Source organism: Macrobrachium nipponense, chromosome 23, assembly GCF_015104395.2.
Source record: "Macrobrachium nipponense isolate FS-2020 chromosome 23, ASM1510439v2, whole genome shotgun sequence".
In the NCBI taxonomy this organism is placed as follows: Eukaryota; Metazoa; Arthropoda; class Malacostraca; order Decapoda; family Palaemonidae; genus Macrobrachium; species Macrobrachium nipponense.
The window spans coordinates 23,839,634-23,856,137 of NC_061090.1; the positions used below are offsets into that span (position 1 = coordinate 23,839,634).

Sequence of the window (16,504 nt, forward strand, 5' to 3'; positions counted from 1 at the left end):
TATAATCTATATTAATAATATATAATATGGTAAATATATATATATATTATATATAAAATAAAATATATATATATATATATAAGAGATAATATAATATATATAATGTAGATTATATATACTATATGTTATATATAATATATATATTACAGTTTATATAGTATTAATATATATATAATATAGATATATATAATATATTAAATATATAATAATTTATAATACTTTATATATTATATATTTATATTATAATAATATTATATATATATATATAATAATATATATATATAATATAGATATATACTATATAATATATTCTATTATATAATTAGATGTGTATATTATATATATAAGATATATATATATATATATAATATATATATATATATATATTAATAGATATAGATATATATATGATATATACTCTGTAGTGGTAGTATATACTCCTTTTTTTATTAGATTAGCAGCTGTACTTGGTATGAAATTGGAAAGACAATTTTGTTTTTAATAATAAAAAGCACAGTAAATTAACATACAATATTTTCTTTGAAAATTGAACAAATATACTAAAGAAGGAATGTGACGATTATGTACGGAATGATTGATAATCATTGTAAATAATTTATATTCGATGAATTCCATACATATGGCAAAATTGGTTGGCAAAAAAAAAAAAAAAAAAAAAAAGTACATTACCCCTACAGTCAAATCCGTCTTAACAAAAACTTCCATATAATTTCAACAACTGCATGATATTTTTTTTTTTTTTGTAGAATGTGTTAGGAGAGGTAACCATTGCATATTTTTAGCCAAGAAAAAAGATTGGGGACTAATTATGCAAGTAATATGTACATCCAAGTCATACTATTAAAGATAGAAATACCAAGTCTTAGTACTAAAGGTAACAAGGGTTTTAGGATGAAAACGAGTAAGAGAATTCAGAGGGTTAGTGGTGGTGTGAACGGGTTTTGTGACTACATAAACTGGCAGCTTCAGATGTAATTGTCCACCAAAGAAAAGGAAAACCCCACTCCATTGCAAAGTAGGAAAACTGCTCACAACTGTTCTAGATGTAACTTTTAGATGTAACTTTTGACTTCCATCTTCCTCTGGAGAAACATCTAATGAAAGTTTCAGCAAATGCTGCGTTAAATTTAGGTGTTGTTCATAAGGCCACTTATATTTATAACTGATAAAATCAGAGCAACATGTTTTAGGTCTTTTACCCTTCCTTAACTAGAGCCCTGTTCTCTGGTGTGGATGCCTGCTTCTGCCAGAGATTTATCTCTTTTTAGATACGTAAAGTGGTTCGTGCTGGTAGGTTTCTGTTTGCCAATACTATTAGCAGTTGTGACTTGGACCATTGACAGATGGTCTCTTTTGTCAATTTTTCAGAAGTTATATTTGTTCATATGTGGAACAAACCTTCAGTTTTAACAATAGGATCATTTTTGCGCCAGCTGGAAAACCGGTTAAAACAATCAAAGATTGCACAGCTAGGAAACTGGGAGATCTGGAGGTCTTTCACATTCAAAATTGCTCCTTGACCGACTTTCCTGACAAGAGCAACCAGATTCATGGAAAAGCAGCATCAGTATGTAGTACATGTGCTTCACAGTTGAATTTATCAGTTCCAGAGGTCCTTTATTCCTCCCTGAGAATGTTATGCATTTGGAACTTCAGAAGTTCAAGTGAAGATGCTAGACATTACAATTGTAAATCAATTCTCTGTGTTTTAATCATCTTTTTACATCTCCTACCCTTTTGGAAGATGCCAAAGCCAAAAGGAAAACTGTCTTGAGCGTCAGGTTCCTATCAGATGAGCGGCGCAAGGGCTCACATGGACTCTTAGTTAAGCTCTTAAGCACCAAGGAAACATCCCACGTTGGGGGCTTGAGCTCTCTAGGAGAAGACGACTGCTCAAACCCCTTAACTAGCAGGAAAAGTTCCCAGGAAGAGGAGTCGATACCCTTCAGGCGTAACACCAAACTCAGAGCCGCCCTGTAGCCTCTAATAGCAGACAGACAAACTTTTCTTGTCTCTGAGGAAGGTTAAAAGTCTGCTATTTGCTGAATAGAGGTCGCGAGTGGAGAAAAACCCCGTTTACGACACCAATCACAGTAGATCGCCCATTTGCCTTGGTAAACTTTGGAGGTTGACTTCCTAAGACTGCTGGACATGTGCCCAGCTGACTTCTGAGAAAAGCCTCTCTCTCGGAGGAGATAGTTGATAGCCTCCAACCGTGAAGAGACAGGGATTCTACTGACTGGTGGAACCTTTCTGCATGGGGCTGACACAGGAGATGCCGCCAAGGTGGAATCTCCCTTGTAATCTCCGACAACAACGATAGTAGATCTGGAAACCATTCCGCTTGAGGCCACAGATGGGCCACCAGAGTCATTCTGAGACCATGTGAACCCAACAGCCTGTTCAGAACCTGACGAATCAAACAAAACGGAGGGAAGGCATACACCTCCAGGTTGTCCCAGGGATATTGAAATGCGTCTTCTGCCAATGCCAAGGGATCTGGGACCACTGAATAGAACACCTCCAGCTTCCTGTTGTAACGTTTCGCGAAAAGGTCCAGCATGGGTCTCCCCCAAATCTGGAAAAGCCTGTCTGCCACCACTTGATGAAGGGACCACTCTGTGCCTAAGATCTGATCCCGGCGACTGAGTTGTCTGCGACCACGTTCCGCTTCCCTGGGATATACCTGGCTGAGAGCTCTACAGAATTGCTGATTGCCCACTGGTGAAGCTCGACGGTCAAGGCATGAAGTTGCTGAGAAACTAGGCCTCCCTGTTTGTTCACGTAGGCTACCACCGTGGTGTTGTCCGACATGAGAACGACAGAGTGACCCTCTACCATCCCCCGAAACTCCTTCAGACCCAGGAAAGCCGCCTTCAACTCCAAGTTGTTGATATGCTGCTGCTTGTCCTCTAAACCCCAAACGCCTGAAGCGATGAGGCCGCCTAAGTGCGCGCCCCAACCTGCGAGGGAGGCTTCCGAGAACATAAGGAAGTCCGGAGGGAGAGAACGCAGAGGGAAGCTCTTCAATAGATTCTGGTTGTCCAACCACCAACGAAGGTCTTCTCACACTTTTGAAGACAGTGGGACCATAAACAGGGGAGAGTCCCCCGCCGGAGACCAGAATTCCCCTAGTCTCCATTGCAGAGACCGAAGATGAAGACGCCCATGAGGGACCAGCTTCTCCGGGGAAGATAGCACTCCCAGAAGAACCTGCCACTGATGAACTGACTGATGCGACTTTGAGAGGAAGTTGCGCGCCACAGCCCGCAACTTCTCTAATCTCTGATCCGACGTGAAAACTCTCGCCACTGTCGTATCGATGACCATGCCCAGGTAGAGAATCCTTTGAGTGGGTATGAGGCTCGACTTTTCCTGGTTGACTAATATGCCCAGGTCCAGACAGAACCGAAGAAGACGATCCCTGTCTTACAGTAGCTTTTCCCTGGAAACTGCCAAGACCGACCAATCGTCAAGGTACCTCAGCAAACGGATCCCCTGAGCATGAGCCCAACTTGACACGAGAGAGAAGACCCTTGTGAACACTTGAGAGGCTATGGTCAACCTGAAGCACAAGACTTTGAACTCGAAGATCTTGTCCGCCAGAGAGAAGCGAAGGAACTTCCTGGACATGGGATGAACAGGGATTTGGAAGTATGCGTCCTTCAAGTCTATCGACAGCATGAAGTCGCCTTCCCTCACGGCTGCCAACACCGAGCGCGGGGTCTCCATCTTGAACCGTGTCTTCCTAATGAAGCGATTCAAGGTGGATAAGTCGATCACGGGCCTCCATCCTCCCGACGCCTTGGGCACCAAGAAGATGTGACTGTAAAATCCCAGGGATGGACGCACTACTTCTGCTATCGCATCCTTGTCCAGCATTTTCTGCACTTCCTCCTGAAGAGCCAAGAACTTCAGAGAATCTGGGGGATACGTCTTCCTGAGCTGCAGCTTGTCCAACAGAGGAGGAGAGAAGTCGAATGGCAACAGGTATCCCACCCGAAGGACATTACCACCCACTTCTCCACCCTGTAACATGCCACATGGCCCAATGGCCAGCCAGGCACCCCCCACCCCTGGTGCAAGAGAGGGGGAGGCGCCCAACCTACCGACGGCCCCCTTGACCTCTGCCCATAGGGCCTCTTCTTGGTTTAAAGGAATGAGAGCAGAAGGGGCGTTGATCCTGAGACTTGGGCTGTGTCGAACGGGAAGGCCCTGCCAAACTCGAGGTCCTCGATGGCCTACCAGGCGACGATCTCCTCGATTGCTGCTGGACCGGGGGAGGAGGGGGGGCCAAACGTCTCCAAGGGCGGTGCTCTGATTTAGACCTGGCTTGGTGCACCAGTCGGTCCTTGGTGTCAGCCCGACGTCGGTCTATCGTATTGTCGAGTTCAGTCCGTGGAAACAAAAATTGCGATTCTAACAGATCACTGTTCCTCAAGGCCAGCAGAGACTCGTTGTCAAGCGACCTCTCCATCCTAGACAAAGCTGCGTCCCTCCTAACCAGAAGAAGATTAGCTCATATTTTGGCACTGACGAGAGCCAAATAAGAAAACGCCTTGCAAAAGACTGGCAAGCGAGGCGGCACTCACCAACCCATCAGGGGACCTGTCAGAAGCTATCCTGGCAATCACCACAGACCAGAGGTCCAGCCAAGAAACCGTCTGCAACATGGAGGCTGCCGTAGATTCCAAAGCTAAGGCGTCTTGCGGAGATATGGACGGAGCCACTGACCTCACCTGTTCCAAAGTCAAACCCGGCTTTAGGCGAATGACGTCTGGGTTAAGGTGGTGTGACAACAAAAATGCAGAGCTCGTAGCATAGTACTTCCTATGTCTTGTGAGAGGTGGGGGTAGGAGTTTGGTAGAGCCTATAGAGCTAAGTGAACCGTGCCGGTCAGAAACAGAGGCGTTAGCCTTCTGCAAGACCGACTGAACGTGCCCTGACAACGGCAGCTGGAGAGATGATTTGGGTCCTGAGCAGCTCCCACCAAGGCTTCCAAGCAAGAAGGAGTGTAAGACGACTGAGCCTGAGTCCTACTTTCCAAATTGTTGAACCCACGAATGAGATCAACAACCTCCAAAAAGGAAGACAGAAACTCCTGAGTGTCCCCTTCATCCTGCTCTGGCACCGGCGACTGACAACAAGAAGGATGTGTAGGCTCCTCTAACGTGTTTTCTTCACCAAAATTCACAGAAGGGTTAGTAGGCAAACAGTCTGAAACCCCTACTAGCCTATCTGGGCTGGGTCCAAGCATCAGCCTCCAAGACGGACCCACTGTAACATTAGGCACATCACTTACCTCAACAGGTGACTCCAGACGTCCATGAACAGACACGGGCGTGGCGGCCGTACGTACGTGAGATGGGGGGGAAACTCGAGCAATCGAGATTGACGGAGAATCCCGTATAGTGGAAGACTTGGAAGCAAGCAAACACTCCGGCTGCACCACCCCTGTGCTCACTACCTTCGACCTCTTGACAGGCGCCTTCAGATCTTTACAGCGACGAATAGGCCTGGGAGAAGAAGGAGCACTACCATCACGTGCACGGCCGTGGGGGAGGTTGCAACACGCTCGCGATGTGCAAGGACGGGGGGAGGGGAGGTTGCACATACGAGATTCGGCGACGAAGCAACCCCTGCAGAACACACATCACTAACACTGCCCGAAATCACAGCAAGCTTAGGAACACGTCCGTGCTGTTCCTCCCTCGGCGGCGAAGGAAGGGCAAAGTCCTTAGCCTTCCAACGCTTAATACGCCCACGAGGCGTAGAGGGGGAAGAGGGAGAGGAAGACAGCACTAGCTTCTTATGTGCACTCTTCTCGGAAGGCGGGGACAAAGCAACGCGTTTCCTACCAGTCCTCCCTTCGATAAGGCAGCCAACTTCACATCAACAGAGTCCAGCCTCTGAAGCACTTGCCTGGCATATGATCTCGGACTGATGTGCCAGAGAAGGCTCCGAAGACAAGAAAGGGAGATGTTTCGAACTGGGCGGCAGCGATGACGTCATGGCTAAGAGAGGTGGCTCGGAGGAGGCGACTGGGAGATACGTCATCGATGAGAGTGACGTCACAAGTGGTGGTGACGTCATGACTTCCCCTCTGAGTGAGGGGGGAAAGAGACGCCACTGGTGGAGGAATACACAAAGATGGGCCCCGTGACAACAACAACGCGGCTGACGCCGCAGCATCACTCCGAGACAAGGCGGTGGCAGACACTGGTGGAGCAATACAAAATGGCCAACTGCTCCCACCCGAGGAGACGAGGGGGGGGGGGGTGGCCTGGCTGGACTGGGGAGGGGGGTTGCGAGCCTCCACAAAATGCGCTAGCAACCCCCCCAAGGACGGGGTACCCCCTAGCCCTAGCGTCTTCCAAATCGCCGCCATTTTGGACGCCTCCGACTCTGGAAGAGAAGAGAATGATGAAAAAACCTTACCCTTCTCGGGAACCAAAAAAACTCCCGAGGAAGAGGAGACTACATTGCAAATATTACCTTGACGATCTCCCGATACTTCCATCGACGAATCAGTGGAAGAAAAGGAAGGAGAAGCAGGGGCAACGTTACTATGGGGGTTGACTACTGCGGAAGACGAAACATCGGGAATAGGAGCAAAGCCCTCCCAAGAAGGAAGAGTGGAGACTCTCCGATGTTCCCTCTTACCATAAAACTTCCTCCACTGCTCCAAAGGCCATGCCCGGCATTCCGTACAAGGATTCGTAATCGTACAAAAATTGGAACGACACCTACTGCAAGTGATGTTAGGGTCCGTCGCTGACGAAGCCAAGAAACGAGATCACGGGAATCCAGGAATTCCGGGGCACCAACGCTGACGTCGAGAAGGAGCAGAAGCAGCCATAATATTAGGTTAAAAACACATATAAACACACTAAAGGAACGAAATGGGCAAAAATCGGGGAAAAGGCCAAGAGAGGAAAACCCAACTCTCGTCCAGGCAGTAAAGAAAAAGACTGGCTTAGATGTTCGGCGTTTGACCACTCTTCTCCCGATCTACGCATGCGTTGCCAGATACCACAAGATTCCTTGCTTTCATCAGCTTTTTTACCGGATCCAGCTAGGCACTAGAAATTATCCTATTGTTAAGACCTCAGGTTTGTAGCAATGAAAAATACAAATTGTCTTAGAAAATGTCATATTTATCTGGTTTTCCAATAACTGACATCCTCTTTTTGTATTTCCCATTAACTTCTGTTACTTATTTCAAATGAACACCATATTCTTTGGAAGCTTGAATTTCAGGTCAATAGTCCCTGTGGGATTGTTCCATATGAGTAAGATTCATATCCTGAATAATGATAATAAAAATGATAACATAATTAAATGTAGGTACGTAATTGCTTGGAGAAGAGTGGGTTCTTTCTGCAATAAAACATGGTGACTAATTTAAGAAAAAGGAAAAGCCCCTTTTTCCTGTGGAGAAATAGGGTAGAAGTAGATATGTGATAAGAATCATAGTTAAACAAAGGCCATTTTTATTCATTGACTTTGAAAAGAAAGCAAGAGAAGAGTTGTCACAAATAGGGAGTGCTATTGTTTATTGATGCATAGAGCTGTATTTTAGGTCAGATATCTGAATTGCAGGAAAGCCTAAACTTAACAGAAGAATATGAATTATTGTGCAACCTACATTTGCTATTTTCGAGGTAGATTTTGCATTTATGAGAGCCTTTCTCGTAAGGAATTTTGTATTGATATAAATGCTATGATTAAAAAAAGCATGTATTTTTGCATCAGACTTTTTTTGCATGTTAAGGAGGTCTCTCTGACTTGTGACTTTGATGGAAATCGCTGATGTCAAGATTATAAAGAATTGTCAGTTGCTCAAAGTCACTTTAGGTTGAGACAAGACCTTGATAGTACCAGATATTCTCATGCTGTATTTTGGTACATTTATATGAGTCTTTCCTGAGTTTACAAGAAAAGTTTGTCTATGATATTACATTCACATTAAACTCCCCTGTGTTTACATAAAAATTTTGTGATGTTTTTTAGAAATATAAAAATTTTTACTTTAACGAAATGGCTAGTATGACAAGTTTTTATGCGGCATAGATTATTCTGATTTCTGTGGTGTTTCTGTATAAGATTGGTATGACTTCCCTCATATAGAAAATGTAATAAAAAAATGAACTAGAATAAGAGAATGAGAAATCTTGATTGAAGGAACAAATGTCTTTATGGTTATGAATTTGCTGTTCATTGGAACTGAGTTTTGGGACTATCAAAGATTTAAAATTGCTTTTCAGGAAGCTGTAAATTGCTTGGAGGGTTTAGGAGTGGAGGTATCCGTAAGAACTTTTGAGTGGATAAATCAACGTAAAATGAATGCATTCCTTTCCGTTACAAGAGGATCAGGTGAACCTCCAGTTTTCCTTGAGATGACTTATAAAGGAACTAGTTCTCTAGAAAAGCCTTTGGCTATTGTAGGTAAGAATAATAATCAGTTGTATTTTATTAGTTACATATTCTATTTTGAATTTATTTATTAGAGTTGCCCAGTATCATCAGATTTAGCATCTATGGTTTGAGTCACCCACAATCAGAGAATGTTAAGCATCAAGAAAAATCTAGATATTTGCAATGTTTTAAGATTTTGCATGCAACCACATTCTTAGTCTTAAGCCTTTGTGATTCATCTCTTGAGTTAATGAACCTTTGTCCCACTGATCCTCTCCTCTGTACCCATATAACCTGTTTAATAGCTTAGTCATGTTCAAGCATCTATGATGTGAACTAGAGTATTGCATCTTACTTACGTCTTGTTTCTTTTGCGAGAATGGTTAATATGCCCCGTAAGTTCAAAAGTACAACAGCTATGATGGTAATTCTATCAAGTGTAAGAGAGCCAGTAAGTCCCTTCTTTAGATAAGAAAAAGTAAGTTGTTGTTGTATTGCATGCAGAGAATGGAATTGTAGTGTGGGTAGCAGATGAAGAAAAATTACCAGGTCTGGGAAGAGGAGAAGTATAAGCTGAGGAAACTGTAGAAGAGGAAAGTATAGGATGACAGTGACTACTGGTTCCATGCAACGTAAAAACACCATGCAAACAAACAAACAAAAATCCATATTAATACAGTACTATTTAAATTTTTTTATAATCCAGTAAATATACAGTTTCATCTATGCAACATAAATTTAAACTACTGCACATACTGTATTTTCATGGTATTATCTTTCACTGTGTGCAGTATGCATAATAAATGTCATATTTGCCTATGGTTTAAAGTTAACTCTGGCACACAGTTCAAAAGGTAGCCAGCTCTTTACTTCAAGTATAATATAGGATCAGGAACTGTATTTCTAATTGTATAGCTATTAAGTTTGCTGTGGCATTTTTCTTTATAAAAATATTTTAGGCATTTTATTGTTAGATGGATGATGAATTGATTTAATACTCTTTATACAGTGGTACATATTTCTTTGCTGTTAAGGTAAGGGAGTGACATTTGATACTGGTGGCATTTCTCTGAAGCCATCTGCAAAGATGGACAAGATGCGTGCTGATATGGGAGGCGCTGCTTGCACAGTTGGGGCCATGTTCATTGCTGCTGCGCTACACCTTCCAGTCAATATTAAAGGTTAGTTGTTCATATATGAAACAAACCTTCAGTCTTAACATTAGGATAAATCTTCTAGCGCCAGCTGGAAAATCTGTAGAGTTAACAAAATGTTGTGTACACGAGGAACCTTTGGCATCTGTGCTTAATCACATGCTATGTGGGATCCCCCACAATCCCTTCAGCATCTTGTGACTGCACTAGTTACTTTCTTAACACTTTTAAGAGAGGATGTGCTTTGCTCTCTGTCCTTTTTAAAGCCAGTTTAGTTTGCCTGCTTTTCATTTCTTTCTGTTTCAGTGTGTGTGCTTTCCATTGGATTGTATGAGTTTTGGGATATGATGGATCATTTTAAGTCCAAGGCTAAGGTTTCTTCAGGATCTTGCAAGAAACAGAGGAAATGCCTAGGTATTTGTGGATTTCCTTTTCTGAGATTCTTAATATTAATGTTCTGGGATCTGCATCCAATGTGTAGTAAGTGCATAGAAAATGTATGGACCATTACTAATGCTTGTTCCATATGTCGTTTTTGGTCGTTGGAATAATGGAAAAGGTTTTATGAGAAGGGTCAGTACAGGAAGAGGGAGACAATGCCATCTTTGGATGGCAAATTGCCTTCATCTTCCTTTGTTCTGCCTCATCATGATGATGAGCCATATGTTTCTTCATCTAGGCTAGATGTTTCCCATACCCCGTTGGGTTCATACAATTATTTGTTTTGAGTGCATCAGGATGGATTTTTTTTTGCCTAATTATGCCTCTTCTTTTCCTGTGGGAAGGGAGGAAGCATCGCCATCTTTGTCTTAAGCTTCAGCATCGGACGTATAGAGGATGGAGGGCATGGTCGGCTCACTACATGGCGTCGCGCTTACTTTCGGGGTCTCCCTCTATTGGTGTCCCGTAGCCCCCTGGTGTCCACTTTATGGGGTTGAATCCCACGACATCTGTAGGCATGGATAGAAACTTGACTCAGAAAGCAGTCATCTTGCTGGCTTTGGTATCTACCAAAAGGGGAGGGGGAGCTACATGGTCTGTCATATGAAGTGAAACATTCCAGAGGTTGGAGGTTGCTAGTTTTTAATTTATACCAGAATTTGTGGCTAAGACACAGAATCCATCAGCTGTGGATGACAGATGCTGTTTTTTATTTTTATTTATTTTTTTTTTTCCTATACCTTGTGCAACTTTGTGAATAAAGACCCTGACGAAATGTTATTATGCCCTGTCAGAGTAATGTGTGCTTGTTTAAAAAGAACCCTGCCTCTCAGGCCTAGATATCGAAGGCTTTTTGTTAGCACAGGCTGAGTCAAGAAAGAAGTGTTCAAGAATAACAAAAGGTTTTGGTTAAGAGAAACTATGAGGATTGCATATTTGACAAAATCAAGATGAAGATAATGTGAGAGCAAGAGCACATCGACAACAGAGGTCTGAGCTCTTCTTTGGCATCCAAGTGTAATGATAGGCTCCTTACACAAGAAGAATTTTGAAAGCTGGTGTATGGCTATGGCAAACCACTTTCACTTTCTTTTACTTGAAGGATGTTGCCCATAGGTCCTTGGACACTTTTTACCTTGGGTCCAGTGGTGGCTGCTCAACAAGTTGTTTAGCTCATCCAGTACCCCTGGTGGGTCAGTTTGTATCTAGTCTAAGATGAAGGTATGAAAGTGGATTGAATGAGATGACTGGTCTCTTCTATTTTTCTATCTAGTGCTTTACCTATGGGGACTAAGAAAAGAATACCATCACAGGCTGGAACAGACTAGATACAGGTGAGTGATACCCTTGCTGTTAGTGATCAATACTATAAGATACCTTTCAGTAGCAACACATTCCTCTCTTTAGCAATGTGAGAGAGGAATGATAATAAACCCACATATGAGGATACATTGATTTGTTATTGGAACAGATAGTGTCTTATCTTCCACAAATGCAGTGAACTATTACATCGTATGAAATACCCAGAAATATGAAGATAAGATTGTACACATATATATCATAGGTTGTAAGGTAGAGGTCAGTATTCATCGAGTTCTTCTATTAAAAAAATGACTAAAGGTGGCAAACTCCTGGTCGGTTAATAGTATCCTAATGTTAAGACCAAAGGTTTGTTTTTTATATGAATGAATGAAAATTTTTTTAATCCATTTGTATTTTTCATAACTAACAAACATGAAGTCTTAACATATAAAGGGCTCACCTCTTAACCACTGGCTTAGAAGAGTAACTAGTGCAGTCATGAGATGCTGAAGGGATTGTGGGAGATCCCACATAGCTCGTGATCAAGCACAGATGCCAATAGTTCTTTAGTTCTTTGTGTACAGAGCTTTTTGTTAACTTTACTGGTTTTCCAGCTGGTGCTAGATTTATCCTAATGTTAAGACCTCAGGTTTGTTAGTTGTGAAAAATACAAATTGATTTTAAAATTTGTCTCAAATGCGTATCTAAAAATATTGAAGGATAAATATTCGTTGTTCGGACCTCACAGTGGTACCTAGGCATATTTTCACTATCAGTTGTTTCACTGTTATTTAATTTTATATTCATTCTGCAGGTATTATTAGAGATTTTTTTTTTAATCATCCTGTTTTCTGTTTCTAACCAGAAGGTAATCATTTTTTTCCATTTGAATCTATAGTTAGCTTGTTCAGTACATTGTCATTTGTGCTTCTGTTGTTGCTGTAACATTTACAAAGTATTTCACTGATTGATATAAATGTTTTCTGCATTTCAGGTTTCATACCATTGTGTGAAAATATGCCAGGAAGCATTGCTACCAAGCCTGGTGATGTTGTGGTTGCATCCAATGGCAAATCCATCCAGATTGACAATACAGATGCTGAGGGAAGACTCATATTAGCAGATGCCTTGCATTATGCTTCGCAGTTCAAACCTAGAGCTATGATTGATATGGCAACACTTACAGGTATATGATGTGTGTGTGTTATTCATGCAGAATTTTTGGACATTCATATTGTTCCAGAAATGCGTAAATAATTATGTCTGGTTTGACACCTTGTAAGAAAGTAGTTTGGGTTCTCCCTTTACTATTTTCTTTAGTTGGTTTTACCTCTTAAAATAGGAATGAAAGTTGTTGCATTAAACTCTTATTAAGATACATGGTGAATATCGGTAGTATACTTAGCCATCTTTACCATTGAACCATGAGACTGTATGTATATAGCTTTGATGATTTCTCCACACTCAATTTAGATCTTCCTGTAGGAGTTATTGATAAAGCATTAAACTCTTTAATCACCTATACTTCTAACTAATCATTTCATCTTCATATTAAGTAAATTAATATCACTTTTACATGTAGTTTATCTTCTTCAATAACTCTCCTCTCTGGTAGTGCTAGTTCCGGAAGTGATTCTTCTGCCACTATGTGGCATTGTAGTATTTTTCAGTATTTGTAAGTTCATGTTATTTGAGCAGTATTTTATTCTGTTTTGATAGAATTTGGAACTCCTATTTTGATATGTGATTTAAAAGAATACAGCTGATTATTTTAATCCATATTAAAATTTGTACAAAATATTTTGTAAGTGTTGATGAATCCCTTTAAATCTACAGTTACTGGTATATTGCACAGATCATCTGGGATTCCCAATGTATAGGGTTCAGATTAGTGCAGTTTTGCTTTACTTACTGCATATTGTACTTGTAGTTACTCTTGTACGCTGCAGTAAATGGAATGTTATCAGTATTAATATCATTATTATGAGTTACTTTGATATTCAGTGAATTGCATTTCTAGTCTGATATGGTCTCTGTAGGATTTGTTCTAATTAGGGGTGAATATTGAAGTAAGATATAGTTTTAAAAAGCTGGCAGCAAGGTGGAAAGGAACCAAACTGTATAAGTGAAAAGTAAGGCAAAAAGCAACACACCTGGTTCTGAAGAGAAATTGTGAAAAACTTTTAATAATATCCACAATGTCCCTTGTAAGGTAGTACGTCATAGGTAATGGTACCTTCTTATGAGGATGCATTTGATAATGTTTATCATTTTAAGTAAATAATTGATTCAGAGATATTTTACTTAGGTTCTTGGTGCAAAGTTTTCTGATTCTTATTTCTTTTGTTTGTATAAAGTTCTTCAAGCTGCCTTTGTTCCTTTTTGGTAAAATTTATGAAAGTTCATGAAGTTGACAGGTGATTTACATGACATTCTAACTAGTGATCACAATAACTGGAAGAGAGAGAGAGAGAGAGAGAGAGAGAGAGAGAGAGAGAGAGAGAGAGAGAGAGAGAGAGAGAGAGAGAGAGATGGGGGGGGAGGGTGGCGATGTTGGTGGCTCACTAGCAGTTGGGCAAATTATTGTCTAGATCAATTACTCTAGAGTATTGTCATATGTAGAAAATATAAGAATTTTCAAAATTATTTGAAATCATATAGTATATTGAATAATTGTGTGCTAATTTAAGTCTATTTTAATGTTGCTAAAAGTATCTGTATGACAGGTGCAATGGCAGTTGCATTAGGAGCTGGTGCTGCTGGAGCCTTTACCAATAGTACACCTCTGTGGCAGCTCATGCACAAAGCAGGGACTATTTCTGGTGATCGTGTTTGGAGGATGCCTCTTTGGAAACACTATTCTAGTCAAGTTACAGGTGAGTTTTCTGTCTTATGGTAACTTCCTTTGTCATTGACAAAATGTCCAGTTTATTATTTTAAGTTTATCCTTCTCATTGACTTATGTTGATGACCATCAGATCCTAAAGGGAAATCTCCAGTTACAGTGGGATGAAAAGTTGAAGTAACTGCCCACTCGATAAGTAGCAAAGATGTACTTATTGCCTGTTGAGAGTAATTAGTAGCTTATCCTAACCAGTATATATTATCATTCAGTTGATAAGTAATTTACTCAACTTAATTCCAGATATATCATTGCAAAATAGATTACTTCTCAAAATGCATACAATACATTGCTGTACAGTATAGCCCAGCCAACTGTTAAATCCTGCACTGCGCCGACCAACAAATTGCCCGCACAGGCACTAGCATTGTGTTGGTGCCTGTTTGCCATTGCTACACAGACGTTAATGAGAAAAGCTTTAATCTGAAATCTGTCATTACTTTTCAAGCCAATAAAATATTACTTAATAATTTCTTATCATTATTACTAATAATACTGTCTTATAGGAAATTATTATTAAATCATGTGAAATATTTAAAAGTAGATATTTTTAATTTGCTAAAAAACTTTCATAATCTAAAATCTTACTAATGTTTGGTAACTAGGCTACCTCATTCATTTGTTATTTATTGAATAGTCTATTTTCAGTCATAAAATACTTCTTTTTCGGAGTATTTCTCAAAAAGAGTCATTCTCCATGAAATTGGAAATTGCGTTTTGTCTATTACTATATTTTTTCCATTATCTAGATCTAAATTTTGAGGAGCAGGAATAATTCCATTTGGTAACTATCGCATGCTTAAAATAAATTGGCATTAGATAGTTTTACCATTTAACCTTTGACTCTCAATTTTTATCACTAAGATATGTTTTCAAATTCAAATTTGATTATGATTTCATTCTCGTATGCTTTAATTTTGAGATATTTTATATGAAAATTTGAAATATGTTAATAGGTAGCATCTTAATTGCACTTCCAAGTAAGAAATGGAGAAATCTATAAGTTATAACAATTTAGATAATAATTATTCTTTTGCAAAATGTTTCTGAATAACACATCTGCTTATCATAAAGCAATAATCTTTATTTCGTGACTTCTACCCTGAACTATTGTAACCAACAAATAATTGAGATCTCTTGCATGCAACATAACACTGTAGTGGAGCAAAGTTTGTTGCATACAGGGCAAACTTTTGCAACAAGGACATAGGCAATAAAAGGGTAATGCAGCTGTGTTAGGTGATACGTCTTATTTTTACAATTTATTTTCTTTACTTACTGTACAGCTGCAATAACTTGCTTACCTTGATGATGCAATATAACAGATATTTTATATAGTTCATGTAATATTTTGTGGTATAGTCGGTATTGGGTATGTGTATTCTTCTTTTTTCTATTTTATCAGCGTGCCATTTGGCAGATGTGAACAACCAAGCAAAGAATAAGCCTGCTGGGGCATCTTGTTCTGCTGCAGGGTTTTTGAAGGTAATGGACCTTTGTTTGAGGTTTGTTTCATTTTCATTTAATATTAGAGATTTTGGTTCTTTGCTTGAGTTATTCACATCAGTCAAAGGTCATAAGGTAGATGATGAATTCCATTTTAATTTGCAGCTTTTTTAACTTAAATTCTAGACAATTGAATGTTTCCTTTGTGGGATGAGGATTTCATATGGATATAATAATGTTCAGTGTATGTATTGGTAAGTTAACCAGACTACTAATTATTGTACTTTTAACCTCGCTCAGACCTTACCTGAATGATGTGTTGTCAAATGGGGTATTAAAACTATCATGCTGAGAATATGGAGGAAATTGAACAGCTGAGAAAGAATGTATTTCACACTTGATAACTGATCAAGAATTTTTTTTGAACACAGTAATTCAGTAGAAACTAGAGGATTATATTTGATAAGTAGAGGTTTGAAGAAGGTTGAAAAAATTATTTTTAAATGAATAAGGTAGAAGAGAAACTGCTAAAAATGTAGTAAGTCCAATTACAATTTTGTAATAGGACTATCAATTCCTTAGACACTAAATTTTGTTTTCAAGTACTGTATATGGAATTTGTCAGGACGACTTGAGCTGCAAATTAAAATTTTTAAGATATTCATAAAGTATAGAATTTTGCTCTTTTACTTCTGTTAGACTTTGGCTTGGCTGATGTGCATAACTTAGGGAAGTATGATCGTTATGCTGGGTCTTGCACTGCTGCCACCTTCCTTCAGGTGAGTACTGAGAAGTTGGCTTGTCATCATTGAGTCAAAGT

General features: G+C 39.9%; 1 protein-coding gene across 1 annotated transcript in view; it reads left to right on the forward strand.

Annotated features, from left to right (window-relative positions):
* LOC135197290 (cytosol aminopeptidase-like) overlaps positions 1–16,504 on the forward strand; it is a 56,606-nt gene that overhangs the window by 39,009 nt on the left and 1,093 nt on the right. The window contains exons 6-10 of the mRNA XM_064224427.1: positions 8,289–8,469; positions 9,474–9,620; positions 12,331–12,522; positions 14,063–14,212; positions 16,384–16,463. Of these exons, the coding sequence (XP_064080497.1) occupies positions 8,289–8,469; positions 9,474–9,620; positions 12,331–12,522; positions 14,063–14,212; positions 16,384–16,463 (750 nt within the window). The remainder of the gene's footprint in view (positions 1–8,288; positions 8,470–9,473; positions 9,621–12,330; positions 12,523–14,062; positions 14,213–16,383; positions 16,464–16,504) is intronic.